The sequence below is a fragment of the Gallus gallus genome, chromosome 22 (genome assembly GCF_016699485.2).
Source record: "Gallus gallus isolate bGalGal1 chromosome 22, bGalGal1.mat.broiler.GRCg7b, whole genome shotgun sequence".
Taxonomy (NCBI): domain Eukaryota; kingdom Metazoa; phylum Chordata; class Aves; order Galliformes; family Phasianidae; genus Gallus; species Gallus gallus.
In genome coordinates, this window is record NC_052553.1 from 4,580,867 (window position 1) to 4,599,231 (window position 18,365).

General features: G+C 60.7%; 1 protein-coding gene across 4 annotated transcripts; it reads left to right on the forward strand.

Annotated features, from left to right (window-relative positions):
- The first annotated feature begins 1,157 nt into the window (after positions 1-1,157).
- On the forward strand, positions 1,158-16,824 carry TCF7L1 (transcription factor 7 like 1). 4 transcript variants are annotated; one of them, XM_046903453.1, is made up of 12 exons: positions 1,158-1,434; positions 2,072-2,132; positions 2,830-2,960; positions 10,725-10,808; positions 11,640-11,772; positions 12,241-12,343; positions 12,576-12,659; positions 13,158-13,301; positions 14,464-14,623; positions 14,737-14,844; positions 15,386-15,446; positions 15,531-16,824. In XM_046903453.1, the coding sequence occupies exons 1-12, from the start codon at positions 1,240-1,242 to the stop codon at positions 15,920-15,922; spliced, it is 1,656 nt and encodes a 551-aa protein (XP_046759409.1). In that variant the 5' UTR covers positions 1,158-1,239; the 3' UTR covers positions 15,923-16,824. The 4 variants fall into 4 exon arrangements, with proteins under 4 accessions (XP_046759409.1, XP_015128732.2, XP_015128733.2 ...); XM_015273246.4 differs by lacking the exon at positions 1,158-1,434 and adding an exon at positions 1,690-1,984; XM_015273247.4 differs by lacking the exons at positions 1,158-1,434; positions 12,576-12,659 and adding an exon at positions 1,690-1,984.
- Positions 16,825-18,365: the final 1,541 nt, after the last annotated feature.

An 18,365-nucleotide genomic window follows, 5' to 3' on the forward strand; every position in this document is an offset into this window, starting at 1 on the left:
CCCCTGGACAGCCTGGCACACCCCCAAGACCTGTGGATGCCGTGGGACCCCTGGGGACAGTGGGACCGTGGGACACCCTGGGACCCCCCCATCCTCCACGTGTCCCTCCGTGTGAGGGGCTGCCTTCAAACACCCCAAATTGGCGTTTTGGGGGTGTGTGCCCCATGGACAGATCTCCCCAATGTGTTGGGGTGACCCTGGGTGGGATGGGGAGGCTGCTCGCTGCCCCCACCCCACACCACAGCTGTGAACACTGCCAGAAGCCAATTAATGGGAAAGTTAATTAAAAGCAGGGCCATAAAACATCTGGAAGGGGAATGCCCGGGCAGCGCAGCACCCCGCAGCTGCTCCTCGGGGTCACCGCTGAGTTCTGTGCCACAAAAGCCTTTTCATGGGGGATTTCAGGCAAAGGGACCTTTGTGGGGCGGTGTGAGGGGGCCCAGAGGGTTGCAGGGGGGGTGGGCGACTCGGTGCTGGAAGAATAGGGCTTGTCAGTGGGGTCCTGTCCTATGGGGCGGCCCGGGGCTGCACGGGGACTGTGTTCAGCTTGGGCGGGCTGGGGACCCCTCGAGCACCCCACAGTGATGGGGAAGTCCTGGCGGGGTGGGGACCCCCCTGAGCACCCCATTGGGATGGAGACATCCTGGTGATGGGATGGGGATGCCTGGGCAGTTTGCTGACATTTGGGTGCGATGGGACACATGTATGGGATGGGGACACCCAGACAGGACTGCGGCACCCTATGGGCGATGAAGCCAGGACAGGGATATGTTGGTGGGACGGGAGCACCCTTGGGTGGGACAGCGGCATTTTAGCAGTAGCATTGGAGCATCTGAACAGGGTGAGGGTACCCTGAGGGGGTGGGGGACCCTGGATGGGATGGGGGGGACCCAGAGGTGTTGGCGCACCTTGACTGAGATGGGGGGATGGAATAGGGGGGACCCAGGAGGGGTGCAGCACTCCAGAAGGGTTGGGGGGACCCAGATGAGGTGTGGGGACCCAAGTGGGCTGGAGCACACCTGGGTGGGATTGGGGGCCCTGCATGGGACGAGGGGACCCTGGGGGGGAGGGGGGAACTGTGGGCATAACGGGGGGACCCATCTGAGGCGCAGGCATCCAGATGGGGTGCGGGGCCTTGGATAGGACAGGGACACCCCATATGGGATGGAGCGATCCTGTAAGGGAAGGGGGGACCATAGATGGGACGTGGGGAACCCTTGAAGGGATGTGGGCGCCCAGATGCGATGGAGCAGCCCAGGTGAGATGTGGGAACCCAGACTGAATGGGGGGGACCCTGGATGGGACGCGGGGACTCAGACGAGACGGAGGGACCCGGATGGGGTGCGGTGCCTCGCATGGGTCGGGGACACCCTGGACGGGACGGAGAGATCCCGCAAGGGATGGGGGGACCACAGACCGGGCGTGGGGACCCAGGTGAGCCGGAGCCCCGTCGGCGGGACGGGGGCAGCCTGAATGGAAGGGGAGGACCCGGGCGGGACGGGGCAGCCCGGGCGGGGCGGTGCGACCCGGAGGAGCGGCGGGGACCCACGGCCGGGATCGCGGGAGGGACGACCCCGCTCGGCGCGGAGCAGCGGCGCTCGGGGCGGCACCGGGCCCTGCCCTGCCCTGCCCTGCCCTGCCCTGCCCTGCCCTGCCCTGCCCTGCCGGCCCGGCCCGCGGTGTCGCCTTGCAGCCCGCCCCTCTCCGCCGCCCCGCGCATTCCCGACCCTCCGGGCGGCGGCGGCGGCGGCGGTGCGGGGCCGGAGCGCGGCGCGGGGCGGGGGCCGCGATGCCGCAGCTGGAGCCGGCGGCGGGGGACGACCTGGGGGCTCCGGACGAGCTGATCGCCTTCCAGGACGAGGGCGAGGAGCAGGACAAGGGCGCGGGGCGCGGCTCGGCCCACGGGGACCTGGACGAGCTCAAGTCCTCGCTGGTCAGCGAGACCGAGGGCCGCGCCGCCGCCCCGGGCGGCCCCGACGCCGAGGTGAGGCCGGGCCCCGGCGGGCGGGAGGGCGGCCCCGGCCCCGGCCCCCCCCGCGGCCCTCACCGCGCCCCCCCCGCTGCCCCGCAGGCGGAGCGGCCCCCGCAGCCCCGGGAAAGTTTCCAGAAGCCGCGGGACGCGCTCGCTGAAGGTACCCCCCCACCTCCCCCCCCCCCCCCGCCGCCCCTCCGCCGCGCTCCGCTCCTCCGCCCGCGGCCCCGCAGCTCCTTTGTTCCCCCGGGCACGGCCACCCCCCCCCACCTCCTCCCCCCACGGACGGGACCCCCCCCGCCGGACCGCGGTTCGCCCCCCCACCCCCCTTCCCATCCCAAAACCGTGCGGAGCGATCGGCCCCGCCCCCCCCCCGCACCGCGGGAAGCGGCACTGGGACCCCCCCCCCCCCCCCCATCCCCCCGCGGGAGTGGGACCCCCCCCGAGGAGTGGGGTCTGCCGTAGCCGCCCTCCCCCGCGTGGAACGGGGATCGGCGCCGTCCCGAAGTAGTGGGAGCCCCCCTGTAGGACTGGAGCACACCCCAGAATGGCGCTGAGACCCCCACCTGTGGAACTGGGACCCCCCCCCCCACCCATAGGAGTGGGACCCCCCCGGGAATGGCACTTCCCCGTGGAATCGTGGCCTCCTCCCATGCTGCTGGCACACCCCTTAGGACTGCCCACCCCCGTGGGACCCCCTCCCCATAGAACTGGGACCCCCCCCAGGTAGACTAGATGAGGACCCCCCCAACAAGGAGCTGAGCCACCCATGGGCCCCGTGGTGCTGCGTGTAGACCCCCCCCCCCCCCCCAGTCTCTCTCCCCCTCATTTTCCTGACCCTCTCCTTTTCTCCCCAGTGGTCAGACGACAGCAGGATGGGGGTTTCTTTAAGGGCCCCCCCTACCCCGGCTACCCCTTCCTGATGCTCCCTGAGCTGGGCGCCCCGTACCTCTCCAATGGAGCTCTGTCCCCTGGAGGCGCCCGCACTGTAAGTGTCACCCCTGTCAGCCCCTGTGGGGCTGCTCATGCAACAGAAAGGGGAAGAATTTGGGGTTTGGTACCTTTGTGGTTGGTTGACCCCTTCCAGGCACTGCTCTTGTGGTGAATTTGGGGTGTTATGGGTGAGTCTGGGGACTTTGCGTTCAGTTTAGTTTTTCTGGTTCAGTTTGAGCTCTTTGGCTGTGTTTGGGTTTTTGGGCTGCGCTCGGGGCATGGGGTTGAGTTTGGAGCCCCTCGGTTGAGTTTGGGGTCTTTTGGTTGAGTTTGGGTGTCCTTTGGGTTGAGCTCAGGGCACTTGGCTGAGCTTCGGAACATTTGGTTGAGTTTGTGGGTGTCCTTTGGTTGAGTTTGTGGGGGTCTTCTTGTTGAATTTGGGGTCGTTTGGTTGAGTCTGTGGAGACTCTGGTTGAGTTTGGGTCACTTGGTTGAGTTTATGGGGCCTTTTGATTCAGCTTGGGTCTTTTGGTTGACTGTGGGTCCTTTGAGTTTGTGGGTCCTTCGGTTGAGTTTGGGGTCCTTTGCTTGATTTTGTGGGGTCCTTTGGGTGAGTTTGGGTCCTTTGCTTGAGTTTATGGGGTGCTTTGCGTGAGTTTATGGGGTGCTTTGCTTGAGTTTGGGTCCTTTGCGTGAGTTTATGGGGTCCTTTGGTTGAGTTTGGGGTTCTTTGGTTGAGTTTATGGGGTCCTTTGGTTGAGTTTGGGGTCCTTTGCTTGAGTTTATGGGGTCCTTTGGTTGAGTTTGGGTCCTTTGCTTGAGTTTATGGGGTGCTTTGCTTGAGTTTATAGGGTCCTTTGGTTGAGTTTGGGGTCCTTTGCTTGATTTTATGGGGTTCTTTGGTTGAGTTTATGGGGTCCTTTGGTTGAGTTTGGGGTCCTTTGCTTGATTTTATGGGGTCCTTTGATTGAGTTTGGGTCCTTCGCTTGAGTTTATGGGGTGCTTTGCTTGAGTTTATAGGGTCCTTTGGTTGAGTTTGGGGTCCTTTGCTTGATTTTATGGGGTCCTTTGATTGTGGTTGGGGTCCTTTGCTTGATTTTATGGGGTTCTTTGGTTGAGTTTATGGTGTCCTTTGATTGAGTTTGGGGTTCTTTGCTTGATTTTATAGGGTCCTTTGCTTGATTTTATGGCGTCCTTTGGTTGAGTTTGGGTCCTTTGCTTGAGTTTATGGGGTCCTTTGCTTGAGTTTGAGCTCTTTTGGTTGGGTTTGGGGGCGTTTGGTTGGCGTTGGAGAATTTGTGGTTGAGTTTGGGTCCTTTGCTTGGGTCCGGCCCCCCGCTGCTATGTGCAGCCCCGAATCCTGACCCCGGGCTACGCTGCCTTTCTCATTGAAAAGCTCTCCCTGCGACTTCCTAAAGCCCTTAATGGGCTGACATTGTCTGGCCCTGCTTTGGCGTTTAGAAAACTGATTAAGCAAATTGAGCGAGCACTGGAGGGGGAGAGCAACCCCGGCCCCCTCTGGCATCCCGTGCTGCTCCCAACCCCAAACCCGCCGTGGGCGACGCATGGGATGGAAACCCCATGGGATGCTGTATGGGAAATGCAAAGCGCGCTTACGTCGCGGCGCTCACGTTGGGATTTCACGTCCCCGCGGCCGGGTCCCGTTCTCCAGTCATCATTTCTCTTTCCTGGTGCTTTGTTCTGTGATTTCTTTGGGGCTGGGCTGGAAAACGGCCTCGGGCAGGCAGAGCCCTGCGGCCCTAAATCCCCACTTTGGGAGAAGGGTCAGCAAAGGGACCCCGGCGTTTGGGGTTTTCCTGTGGGGGCTCCCTGGAGCAGCGCCTTTTGCCCTTTTCCCTTCGTGTTTCTCCCCAGAAGCAAAGGTGGTGCGGTGCTGAATGAACCTCTGCGGGGAAAGAAGAGGGGTTTGGGGTTTGGGAGAGGCAGCGCTGCGTGAGGCAAACCCCCATCACTTCAGAACACGGGGCGTGCAGAGGGGCAGTGCCGTCACACGGCCGAGTTGGGCACATCCGTGGTGCGCCGGTGATGGGCGCGTTCCTTTGCCTTGCTCCCAGATGGTCCGCCCGCTCCCACTGCCGGGACAGCCACGGATAGAGGAGGACTTCAGCTTTTTGGGGTCTCTTAGCCCTTTTTCCCCACGGTGGGGGTGGGAATGGGACCATCCTGTCCCCACGCCCCGACCCCGTCCCATTGCTCCATTTCTTGGCGAGCTGAAGGGCGAACCTTCGGGGCTTTGGGAAGCGGGTCAGGTTTGGGGCCGATTTCAGCTCTTTTGGGAACTCTTCCCGGGGACGCTCCCGCTCGCGGGCTGCCCCACAGAGGCAGATCTGTCTGCAAAAGCAAATATCTGCCCTCGGCCGCGCTGCCAAGAACAATGATCCAACCCCAGCTCTTGGCACGGGGCTGCGCCAGTGGGATCCGGCGCTGCGTTTGGGGTTTGTGCCGCTCGGGATCGCTGCTGGGCCCAGCGTGGTCGGGCGGTGGGCACCAAAAGAGTTGGGGGTTTACCCCCCATCCCGGCCTGGAAGGCGCTGAGTGGAGCATTGGGGTGCTGCTGTGCTGTGCCTCGGTTTCCCCGCAGGCAGCACCTCGCGCTCAGCCCTTGGCACACAATGGGCCCTTTATGTCTGCTCCTTAATTATGCTCTTCGGCTAATTACCCCGCGTTTTTCTTCTTCTCCTTCTTCTTCTTTTTTTTTTTTTTTCTTTGCTTAAATGAGACCTACAGGAGGTTTCCACTAAACTCCTCCGCCCCCTCCCTCCCTTTTCCAACACGATTCCCAAATTAAAGCAATGAAGTAAGTGCTCCGGGCGACTCTCATAAGACCTGGTTTTGTTGGGGGACTTAACGCGCATTCATCATCTTTCTGGAATTCCGAGCAGCTGCTTTTCATTAACGTCCCTTCCTTGAAGTCGCGGGCGGTAGCGGGGAAAGGAGCGGGGAGCAGCGCCCGGCGCATCCCGGCTGCGGGGAGACGGAGGGGTACGGGGCGGATGGAGGGAGGTGCTCAGCCCCGGAACGGGGGGAGGAGGAGGAGGAGGAGGGAGGAAGGGGATGGCTGCGGTGTGCGCCGTTTTGGGGTGTTTGTTGGAGGGATGAGTGCGTCCGCCGTGGGAATCCTGAATCCTACGGTACGTGGGGCACCAGGAACCCTGAGCCCCAGGGAATCCCAAATCTGGGAATCCCGAATCGTAGGAATACTCAAACGTCGGGAATTGTGACCCCTGGGGATGTTGAATTCCAAGAACCCCAAGCCCCAGGAATCCCGAATCCCAAACCTCAGGAATCTCAGGCGTTGGGAATCCTGCATGCTGGGAGTCCTGAACCCCAGGGGTCCCTGAGCCCCGGGAATCTCAAGGCCCGGGAATCCCAAACACTGGGAATCCTGATACCAGGGAATGGTATCAGCCCTGAGATTCCTTAATCCTAGCAGTATTGGATCCCACGAGTCCTGGATCCTGGGAACGCTGAGCCCCAGCAGTCCCGGGCACTGGGAACCACGAGCACTGGGAATCCCAGATCCCAGGAATCCCACACCCCGGCAGCCCTGCACGCTGGGAATGCTGAACCCAGGAACCCCAGCCCTGGGGAAACCTGATCCCTGCGAATCCAGGATCCAGCAAATCCCACGTGCTGGGAAGCCTGAGCCCCAGCAGTGCCATCAATCACGCACCCTGGGAATCCCACACACTGGGAATCCTGAACCCTGGGATTCCCAAACCTCAGGAATGCTGATGTGGGACCGCAGGTTTGGGCTGTGGGTTCAGGTGCCCCACGGTGCCTCCACGGTGCTGCGCTCCCAGCTGCGGCATCCCGGAGCAGAGGATGCAGAGACACCGTTTGTGGAGGTTCCATCCCCAAACCCAGGGCTGAGGCTCAGCCGTGTTGCTCCCGACGTTCCCGTGCCTTTCGGTCCCACAGTTTGGGATCGCGGAGCCCTCAGCGCCACGCAGCACTGCGGTTGTGTGAGCGCGGGATGAATGAATGGAGCCATTCACGGGGCGCAGACAAAGCCCCGAGGCGGCGGGGAAAGCTTTGCTGCCACTGAGGTTATTTGGGGAGGAGGAGAAAAAGTGGTGTTTGGGGGTGTGTGTAGGGCTGAGGCCGTGGGGTGCTCGGGCACTGTGTTGCCCCATGACGTCCTGGTGATGCTCCTGATCCCGGCACGGTGTTCTGCTTCCTCCCAGCTCCTTGCGCTTCCTCTGCTGCCTTCCTCCTCCTCCTCCTCCTCCTCCACCCCCTCTCTGTGCAATGGGATTTGCACTGGAGATAAGGTGTCCCCTGGAAAACCCACATCCCTCAAAAATTGCATCTCCTGTGTGCCAAACTGGGGTGGATTTACCCCAACTGTGCCCAGTGCTGGGAACTGGGAGCGCTGTGGGATCAGAGCGTCCCACCCTGCAAAGATTTTTGGGGTTCTGCAAAACGCTCCGTGCAACCCAACATGCAGCTCCTGCTGTGCTGTGCCAGCATGCATTTTGGGGAAAAAAAGTGTCAAATTGGAGGTGTTTCGGGGCAGTCAGACGGCAGGGGCTGCTCGTATGGCAGTGCTGGCATTGTGAGGGGGATGGCACGGGGGCAGTGGTGTGAGCTGCACCCTGTGGGGTGGGTATTGCAGCGCAGAGCCTTCCCATTGTGCTTCTCCTTTTGAAAACAAGCAGGTCAGGGCTGGTTGGGTCCCAAAGTGACCCTTCCTCACACAAAAGGAGAGGCTGTGGTGGGTGAGCTGGGGCTGGCGCTGCTGCGCCGTGCAGCTTTGGGATGTGGGGTGCGTGGTGCCCACGGAGGGATGTGGGATTCCAGGAGGTTGGGATGTGTGATGTTGGGATGTGTGATGTTGGGATGTGTGATGTTGGGATGCGCAGTGACGGATCGTGGGGATGTGGGATGTTGGAATGTGTGATGCCATGACGTTGGGATGTGTGGGTGCATAGTATTGGGACACTGGGATGTGGGACTTTGGTGTTCCGGCATATCAAGGTGTGGGATGTGCAGTGCCAGGACATTGGGGTGTGGGGTGTTGGGATGTGCAATGCGGGGGCACTGGGATATGGGATACGCAGTGCCAGGGCATTTGGATGTGGGATGTGCAATGCCAGGACGTTGGGATGTGAGACGTTGGGTTGTGCAGTGCTGGGATGATGGGATGTGAGATGTGTGACGCCGGGAGATCCAGATGTGGGATGCTGGGATGAGTAATGCTGGGACACTGAGACGTGGGATGTTGGGGTGCTGAGGCTCCATAGCTCCACGGCACCACGGTGTGCTGATATTCCCCGTTCCCTGTGCACCATCTGGGGTAAATCCAACCAAGTTTGGATCTGGCAGCACACGGAGACGTGACTTCAGGGGGAGATGGGAGGGGGGAGATGCAGTGCCGGGGTGGGTGGCACTGGGATGCACGGCGCTGGGATGTGTGGCAGTGGGACGTGCCACCCCCTTGGTGCCCCCACGCAGTGGGGCTTTCCCCCACTCCCCCCTTTCCCAAGGAAAACATCTCAGCCCCGTGCAGAAGTGGAGAGGAAATCCGCTCATTAAAGCCCCTAATTGGGCATTAGGGGGTCCCGCAGCGTTCGCGCCTCCTCCCCATGCGCACCGCAGCCACTCGGCACAGCCGCCCCCCACTTCCAGTCCTGGGGGGGGGGGGACAGCCAGACACACACACAGACACACACAGACAGACAGACAGACAGACAGACAGACACGGGCAGATGGGAGGGCTCACAGTGGTGCTGCAACCCGGCAAGGAAGGGGTTAACCCCCCCTGGTTTTAATTGGGGAGGTGTGTGGGGGGGGAGCTGGTAACGAGGAACCAGAACTTGCTCTAATCTCTCTGGAATGTGACCGATTTTCAACTATTTTCCTCTTTTTTTTTTTTTTTTTTTAATAGCTCCAATCTGCCGCCCGCAGCCCCGCGCGTGGTGGTACAGTGGGAGCTGTGTCCGGGATTGGGGGGTGGGAGTGGGAACGGGGAGGGGGGGCGGGGGGGGGGGGGCCTTCATTTTTCCACATTAGCACTGAACCGTTCGCCAGCTCCCCCCTCTTTGTATATTTTGAAAGGGTCCCCCTTCCTCTCCCCTCCCCGGCCTCCTGAAGCTGCTTCCAAATGAGAAGCAGCCTTTTATACACGGCTCTGCCCCGGCCGCCGTCCCCCAGCGGCTTCTCCGCTTACAGAATAGAGCAGAAAGCGCCTTTGTGACGGGCGGGGGGCGGCGGGGGGGCGAGGGGCCGCAGCAGGCACTGCACGGTCACCCCTACGTGGACGTGGGGACGTGGGGAAAGCTCCTGTGTCACCTCGACGTGGGCATGGGGACACCTCCTGTGTCACCCAGGTGTGGGCACAGAGATGGCTGCTGTGTCACCCCAGCGTGGACATGGGGACGTGGGGACGGCTTATGTGTCACCCCAAGGCGGACGTGGGGACACCCGGTTTGTCACCCCGATGTGGACATGGGGACGTGGGGATGGCTTATGTGTCACCCTAAGGCGGACGTGGGGACACCCGGTTTGTCACCCCAATGTGGACATGGGGATGTGGGGACGGCATATATATCACCCCAAGGCAGACATGGGGACACCCGGTTTGTCACCCCAGCGTGGACATGGGGATGTGGGGACTGCTTATGTGTCACCCCAAGGCAGACGTGGGGACACCCGGTTTGTCACCCCGATGTGGACATGGGGACGGCTCGTGTGTCACCCTGCAATAGACACAGGGAGACCTCCTGTGCTACCCCAGCACAGACGTGGGGACGTGGGGACAGCTCGTGTGTCACCCTGGCATAGACATGGAGACAGCAGCATGGGTGTGGGGACACAGGGACACCTCATGTCACCCCAGCACGGACATGGGGACACCTCCTGCGTTACCTTGACGTGGACACAGGGCCAAATGACAAATGAGGACACCTCATCTGTCACCTCCACCTGGGAATGGAGGGGTACGCTGGAGATGGGGTGGCTGAAGATGGAGGGGAGATACTGGGAAGGGAGGGGGGATGCTGAAGGTGGAGGGAAGGTACTGGGAATGGGGGGGTACAGGAGATGGGCAGTGCTGGCCTGAAGGGGAGATAATGGAGGCACAGGGGGAGTGCTGGGGGCGTCAGCAGTGTTCAGGGGATGAGGAGCTCCTGGGGGCACCGGGGGATACTGGAGATGGAGGAAGGAACTGGGAATGGAGCGGCGGTGCTGGGGATGGAGCAGAGGTGCTGGATGTGGGGGGGAGGGATGCAGGCAGGGCTGCTTGCTTCCAGACGTGGGAGAGTTAATGCACCTAGAGCCGAGCTGGGCTTCCCTTCTTCCCTTCCCCTCCCCTTCCTGTTCCCCTCCATTTCCCTTCCCTCCCCATCCCATCCAGCTGCCCAGGCTCAGGACGGTTCCTGGTGGGGAAATTCCTGGCACAGCTGCTCCATCCCATCCCGGCTGCATTCCCCAGCACCACACAATGCACCTTTATGTTTTCCCTCTGCCGGGAGCACACGGATCTGGAGGGGCACCAAAAAACCCCCACAAAGTGCCATACGTGCCTCTCCCCTGGCCCTCATTGAGTCTGGGGGGGTTTCTCACATTCTGGCAGTTTGGGGTCGGTGTCTTTGCCCTCTGATCCGGGGCAGTGTGGCTGAGGATTGCATCCCCAAAATCCACTTTTATGGGGTAGTTGGGGCTGATGGGGCTGAGAAGGGGCACCCCAACGTGCCATCGGCCCTATGGGTTGGGGGCATCCTCAGCTGATCCTGCAGTGGGAGTTTGGGGTTTTGGGGGTGTGGGGTGCTGTGCTGACAGCCCTTTGCTCTGGCAGTACCTGCAGATGAAGTGGCCGCTGCTGGATGTGCCAGCCGGGGCCACGCTGAAGGACAGCCGCTCACCATCACCTGCACACCTGGTAAGGACAGTGGCCCCAAACCCCACTGAGATGTGGCCCCAAACCCCACTGAGATGCAGCCCCAAACCCCACTGAGCTATGGCTCCAAACCCTACTGAGATGCGACCCCAAACCCTACTGAGATGCACCCCCAAACCCCACTGAGATGTGGCGCCAAACCCCACTGAGATGTGACCCCAAACCCCACTGAGATGTGGCTCCAAACCCTACTGAGATGTGACCCCAAACCCAACTGAGATGTGACCCCAAACCCCACTGAGATATGGCCCCAAACCCTACTGAGATGTGGCCCCAAACCCCACTGAGATGTGGCGCCAAACCCCACTGAGATGTGGCCCCAAAACCAACTGAGATGTGACCCCAAACCCCACTGAGATGCGGCCCCAAACCCCACTGAAATACGGCCCCAAACCCCACTGAGCTGTGGCTCCAAACCCTACTGAGATGCGACCCCAAACCCAACTGAGATATGGCCCCAAACCCTACTGAGATGTGGCCCCAAACCCCACTGAGATGTGGCCCCAAACCCAACTGAGATGCGTCCCCAAACCCCACTGAGATACAGCCCCAAACCCTACTGAGGTGTGACCCCAAACCCCACTGAGATACAGCCCCAAACCCTACTGAGATGTGACCCCAAAGCCTACTGAGATGCGGCTCCAAACCCCACTGAGATACGGCCCCAAACCCAACTGAGATGCTTCCCCAAACCTCACTGCAAACAGAGCTCCATCTGGGGGTGGCATTCAGGGGCTGTGTTTTGGCGAGGTGTCTTTGGGGGGGCTGTTGTTGGGGTGGATCACTGTACTTTCTCTCCCCCTCCCCCTACAGTCCAACAAGGTCCCGGTGGTGCAGCACGCGCCCCACATGCACCCATTGACGCCGCTCATCACCTACAGCAATGACCACTTCTCGCCCGGCTCACCGCCTGCGCACCTCTCACCCGACATCGACCCCAAAACGGGTGAGGGAGGGGAGGGGGCACATGGGGAGAGGGATGCGTGGGGGGAGGGAGGCTTATAGGAGATGGGAGCTTACAGGGAGGTGAGAGCTTAAAGGGAGAGGGGGTCTGATAAGGAGGGGGGTGCTTACAGGGAGATGGGTGTTTATAGGGAGATGGGTGCTTATAGGGAGATGGGTGCTTATAGGGAGATGGGTGCTTATAGGGAGAGGGGTGTTTATAGGGAGAGGGGCTCTTACAGGGAGAGGGGCGCTTATAGGGGGAGTGAGTGCTTCTAGGGAGATGGGTGCTCACAGGGAGATGGGCACTTGTAGGGAGGCAAGTGCTTATAGGGAAATGGGTACGTACAGGGAGGTGAATGCTCATAGGGAGGTGAATGCTCATAGGAAGACGGGCACTTGCAGGGAGGTGGGCACTTGTAGGGAGGTGGGTGCTCACAGTGAGGTGGATTTAACGCTGCACCCCCCGCAGGGATCCCGCGCCCGCCGCACCCTCCCGAGCTGCCCCCCTACTACCCGCTGTCGCCAGGAGCCGTGGGTCAGATCCCGCACCCGCTGGGCTGGCTTGTGCCGCAGTAAGGATGGGCTCCTCCTGCCCCGGCCCCGCCGCGTCCCCGGCCCACGCGCCCCACGTGCTCCTTTGTTCCCAGCGAGCCCCGCGCAGTGGGGTGGGGAAGGGAGGGACTGTTCTCCAGTGGAAATGTGGGATGTCGTCCCCATTGGGATCGGCTGGGGACCGAGCTGAGGGTCCCGGTGGCGCAGGGAGGGGGCTTGTCCCTGTGTCTGCTGCAGCTCGTGCATTTGCAGGCAAGGACAGCCCATGTACTCCATCCCCCCCGGCGGCTTTCGGCATCCCTACCCTGCCCTCGCCATGAACGCCTCCATGTCCAGGTGGGTCCCCACGTCCCGGTGGGTTCTGATGGGTCCCCGTGTCCAGGTGGGTGCCCATGTCCTCGTGGCTCCCCGTGTCTGCTTTGTCCCCGTATCCTGGTGAGTCCCCATATCCTCGTGGGTCCCCATGTCCCGATGCGTCCCCATGGCCAGGTGGCTCTGAGCAGGGACAGGGGACCTCCTCAGGCATCCCTGGGCTGGCTCAGGGTTTTGGCCGCACCCCGTGGCACTGGCCTCCCTGACCTGTGTGTGGGTACAGACCGGCCTTGGGTGACTGCGGTGGCCCACGCTGGCCAAAAACAGCCCCACGGTGACTGTGGGTGAAGAGCGATGTCCCCTGGCTCCGTGGTGCCATGTGCCAAGCTCAGCCACAAACCAGTCCCCAGCAGGTCAGGGCTGAGGCTCTCTAATCCCGGGAGGTCCTCAGTAGGATTTGGGGTGACATTTGGGGTCGTCGGTGCCTGTTTGGGGCTGACAACCCCGCTCCCTTCGCTGCAGCCTGATGTCCAGCCGCTTCTCCCCACACATGGTCCCACCGCCCACCCACGGGCTGCACCCCTCGGGCATCCCACACCCCACCATCGTCTCACCCATCGTGAAGCAGGAGTCGGCCCAGCCCAGCACCAGCCCTGGCGTCAGCTCGTGAGTGGGGACCTGGGGGGTGGTCTTGCGGATGGGGACAAGATGGGGACAGAATGGGATGGAGATGGGGGTGGGCATGGGGCTGGGAACGGGGATGGGATGAGGATGAGATTGAGGATGAGGATGGCGTGGCATGGAGATGGGGATGGGGATGGGATGGGAACAGGGACAGGAATGGGAATGGGGATGGGGATGGGGATGGGGAATGGGATGGGGATGAGGACAGGATGGGAACAGGGGCAGGAATGGGAATGGGGAATGGGGAATGGGGAATGGGATGGGGATGAGGATGGGATGGGAACAGGAATGGGGATGGGGATGAGGATGGGATGGGAACAGGAATGGGAATAGGGATGGGGATGGGGATGGGGATGAGGATGAGGATGAGGATGGGATGGGAACAGGGACAGGAATGAGAATGGGAATGAGGATGGGGATGGAATGGGAACAGGGAAGGAATGGGATGGGGATGGGGATGAGGATGGGATGGGAATGGGAATGGGGATGGGGATGGGGATGGGATGGGAACAGGAATGGGAATGGGGATGGGGATGGGGATGGGATGGGAACAGGAATGGGAATGGGAATGGGGATGCGGATGGGGATGGGGATGGGATGGGAACAGGGACAGGAATGGGAATGGGGATGGGGATGGGGATGGGGAATGGGATGGGGATGAGGACAGGATGGGAACAGGGGCAGGAATGGGAATGGGGAATGGGGAATGGGATGGGGATGAGGATGGGATGGGAACAGGAATGGGAATAGGGATGGGGATGAGGATGAGGATGAGGATGGGATGGGAACAGGGACAGGAATGAGAATGGGAATGAGGATGGGGATGGAATGGGAACAGGGAAGGAATGGGATGGGGATGGGGATGAGGATGGGATGGGAATGGGAATGGGGATGGGGATGGGGATGGGGATGGGATGGGAACAGGAATGGGGATGGGGATGAGGATGGGAACGGGAATGGGAATGGGGATGGGATGGGAACAGGAATGGGAATGGGAATGGGGATGAGGATGGGATGGAAAAAGGGACAGGAATGGGAATGGAAACGGGAATGGAAATGGGGATGGGGATGGGGACAGGATGGGAAAAGGGACAGGGAATGGGGATGGGGATGGGGAGCTGAGCCTGCATGTTGCTCCCCGCAGGAAATCCCCCATCACAGTGAAGAAGGAGGAGGAGAAGAAGCCCCACATCAAGAAGCCGCTCAATGCCTTCATGTTGTACATGAAGGAGATGAGGGCCAAGGTGGTGGCTGAGTGCACGCTGAAGGAGAGCGCAGCCATCAACCAGATCCTGGGCCGGCGGGTACGCGCCTCCCCTGTGCCTTCAGCCACCTTCACGCCGCCGTGGCGGTGCTGGGGACCTGCTGGAGGTGCCGGCTGTTTCCCCGGGGCCCACAGTGCTCTTTCCCCTTGCAGTGGCACTCTCTGTCGCGGGAGGAGCAGGCCAAGTACTACGAGCTGGCACGGAAGGAGCGGCAGCTGCACTCACAGCTCTACCCCACGTGGTCGGCCCGCGACAACTACGTGAGTGTGACCCACGGTCCCCAGAGGTGCGGTGGGGCTGAGTGCCTCGGGACACCGTGGTGCTGGTCCGTGTCACCTGCCCTGGGTCACCGTGACCCCAGTGTCACCATGAGACCCCGTGTCACTGTGAGCCCATGTAACCGTGACCGCAGTGTCACCGTGGTCAGCCCAGTGTCGCTGTGATCCCGTGTCGCCATGTCCCCTGTGTCGCCATGACCCCAGTGTCACCGTGTCACTCTGCCCCCGTCACCATATCCCGTGTCACCACAGTCCCCTCTGTCACCGTGATACCCCGTGTCACCATGAGCCTTGATGTTACCACGAGCCCCCATGTCGCTGTGATCCCCAGTGTCACCACGACCCCTATGTCACCATAACCTCAGTGCCACTGTGATCCCCTGTGTCACCGCGTCCCTAGTGTCACCGTGACCCCCAGCGTCACCGTGCGCTGCTCCGTGGCACTGTATCACCACCCCTCAGGCTTTGCCCATCCCTTGGAGCATCCTGCCATCACACCTCAGCGCTTTGCAATATTTCACAGGGCAAGAAAAAGAAGAGGAAGCGAGAGAAGCTGGCCCAGCAGCAGAGCCACGAGGCAGAGAGTGAGTACCCGGGGGGGGAAGGGGCGGCCACCACGTTCCCCCCCCTCCCACCCCCACACTCAGCGCCCGCCCCGCACCCCGCAGGCGTGCTGCCCTCCAGGAGCAAGAAGCCGTGCGCCCCGCACCACCTGCCTCCTGATAAACCCTGCGACAGCCCGGCCTCGTCCCACGGCAGCATGCTGGATTCACCCGCCACGCCATCGGCCGCCCTGGCCTCCCCGGCTGCGCCTGCCGCCACGCACTCAGAGCAGGCGCAGCCTCTGTCGCTCACCACCAAGCCGGAGGCCAGGGCTCAGCTCGCCTTCCTCTCCAGCAAAACCTCCTCCTCTTCCTCCTCCTCCTCCTCCTCCTCCTCCCTGGGCTCCCCCCCGTCGCTGCTCCCCAGGCCCATCGCCTTCCCCTCGCTGCTGCTCTCCTCTCCGCCCGCCCCGCAGCAGACGCAGCCGCTCGCGCTGGTCACCAAACCGGCCGACTGAGGGGGGGTTGAATAGGAGCCCCCCCACCCGCTGTGCACCACAGACGCCACAATCACGACTCCCAACGCAGCCAAACCATTATTGGTCAATATTTGACCTTTTCTGAACTGTTTTTCTTTTTTTTTTGGTGGATTTCTTTTTTTTTTTTTGCCTTTTGGGAAGCAGACTCCGGAGGAAGAGGCGCTTTCCCTTTACCAGCAGTCGACCTAAAGACCGTTTTTATTAAAAAAAAAAGAAGAAAAAAAAAAAGTGGTTTTTTTTTTTTAAATTTTTATTTTTAAGAAAGAATAAAAGGAAAAAAAAAAAAGAAAAAAGACCCTTCCTCAAGCTGGACATCCAGCACTGATGCCCCCCAGTGCCCCCAATGCCCCCGGTTCCATCCCGCTGCAGCTGGACCCGGCCCCCAGCACGGAGCTGGGGTAGGGGGTGAGGGGTGGGGGTGATGGGGGTGGGGCGTTTCCCATTGAATCCCTGTTATTTTTCACACACACACACACAAAAAAAAAAACCAACCAAACAAAACCAAACCAAACAAACAAAGAAAAGGAAATAAAACTACAGCTGCAACTTTGCTGTGTGAGCGTTGTCCGTGCGGGAGGGCCCGGATTGGCGGAGCGCTGTTTTCCTCTGCAAATCACCGCCGGTGATGTCAGCCCAGCATCCTCTGTGCTGCAGCCCCAGAGACCCCACGGCTCCAAAAGACTCAAAAACGCTGCTTTTTCTTGCTCAGAAAAGCCAAAAAAACCTCTGTCCTGCGAGGGAACGCGGCCGCGCTCCGCCGACACCGGGGGCAGGATGCGGCCGAGCAGCGCCCTGAATGGGATTTCATGGGAAATTAAAGGCATGAAGAGACCTGTCACAAGAATTAAAGTCTGGACCAGAGCCAGACGGCTTCAAACAGATGTTGGACTTCAGCGGGAGAATATTTCTTTGTTTCACTCGGCGTTTTCCCATACGGAGAAGGAACATCTGTTGGGTGCTGTCCGGGTTTGGATTATCCCTTCTGGAGGAGAGAGGCACGCGGGAGCTGCTGCTCAGGGGGCTGCATGGAGGCACTGCATCCTGCACAGCTACACTGAAACCTGCACAGCTACATTGAAACCTGCACAGCCACACTGAAACCTGCACAGCCACACTGCATATCCTGCACAGCCACACTGAGTCCTGCACAGCCACACTGCATCTCCTGCACAGCCACACTGCATCCTGCACAGCCACACTGCAAATCCTGCACAGCCACACTGCATATCCTGCACAGCCACACTGAGTCCTGCACAGCCACACTGCATCTCCTGCACAGCCACACTGCATCCTGCACAGCCACACTGCATATCCTGCACAGCCACACTGCATATCCTGCACAGCCACACTGCATCTCCTGCACAGCTACATTGAGTCCTGCACAGCCACATTGAGTCCTGCACAGCCACACTGCATATCCTGCACAGCCTGGACTGTATATCCTGCACAGCCACACTGCATCCTGCACAGCCACACTGCATCTCCTGCACAGCCACATTGAGTCCTGCACAGCCACATTGAGTCCTGCACAGCAACACTGCATATCCTGCACAGCCACACTGCAAATCCTGCACAGCCACACTGCATATCCTGCACAGCCACATTGAGTCCTGCACAGCCACACTGCATATCCTACACAGCCACATTGCATATCCTACACATCTACACTGCATATTCTGCACAGCCACATTGAGTCCTGCACAGCCACATTGCATCCTGCACACCCACACTGCATATCCTGCACAGCCACTGCATATCCTGCACAGCCACATTGATTCCTGCACAGCCACACTGCATATCCTGCACAGCCACTGCATATCCTGCACAGCCACATTGATTCCTGCACAGCCACACTGCATCCTGCACAGCCACATTGCATATCCTACACAGCTACACTGCATATTCTGCACAGCCACATTGAGTCCTGCACAGCCACATTGCATCCTGCACAGCCACACTGCATATCCTGCACAGCCACATTGAGTCCTGCACAGCCACACTGCATATCCTGCACAGCCACACTGCATCCTGCACAGCCTGTGCTGTGTCGCTGGGGAGGCAGCTGTCCCTCCGTCCCAGGGAGCAGGCGGATGCCCTCCCCCTGCAGGTGACACCTCGCTGTGCTCCACTGGCAGCACCCGGGACCTATTTTCCTTTGGGTTACTCCGTCCCTTTCCCTCATCGCAGCCGTCAAACAGCCCTCCAGCGTGTCGTGTCCCCCCTATCCCCCCAGAGCAGTGCTGGCCGTTCACTAATTGAAATGCCTAATGAGGTCCCGGGGGTCTCCTGCGGAGATGCAGCTAATGAGGGGCTCCCCGGTACGGGCTCGGGGGGGGGGGGGGGGGGGGCGGACGACACGGCAGATGTCGCATTGCCGCTCCGTAGCGGGGTGAGCCGTACCGTCCGCTCCCGCTAAAGCAGC

Excerpts from the sequence above, each read along its gene's own strand:
- TCF7L1 (XM_046903454.1), top strand. The coding sequence starts at position 1,790 with ATGCCGCAGCTGGAGCCGGCGGCGGGGGACGACCTGGGGGCTCCGGAC. Across the intron at positions 12,660-13,157 it reads ATGAACGCCTCCATGTCCAG|CCTGATGTCCAGCCGCTTCT; the intron begins GTGGGTCCCCAC and ends CCTTCGCTGCAG. Across the intron at positions 13,302-14,463 it reads ACCAGCCCTGGCGTCAGCTC|GAAATCCCCCATCACAGTGA; the intron begins GTGAGTGGGGAC and ends TGCTCCCCGCAG.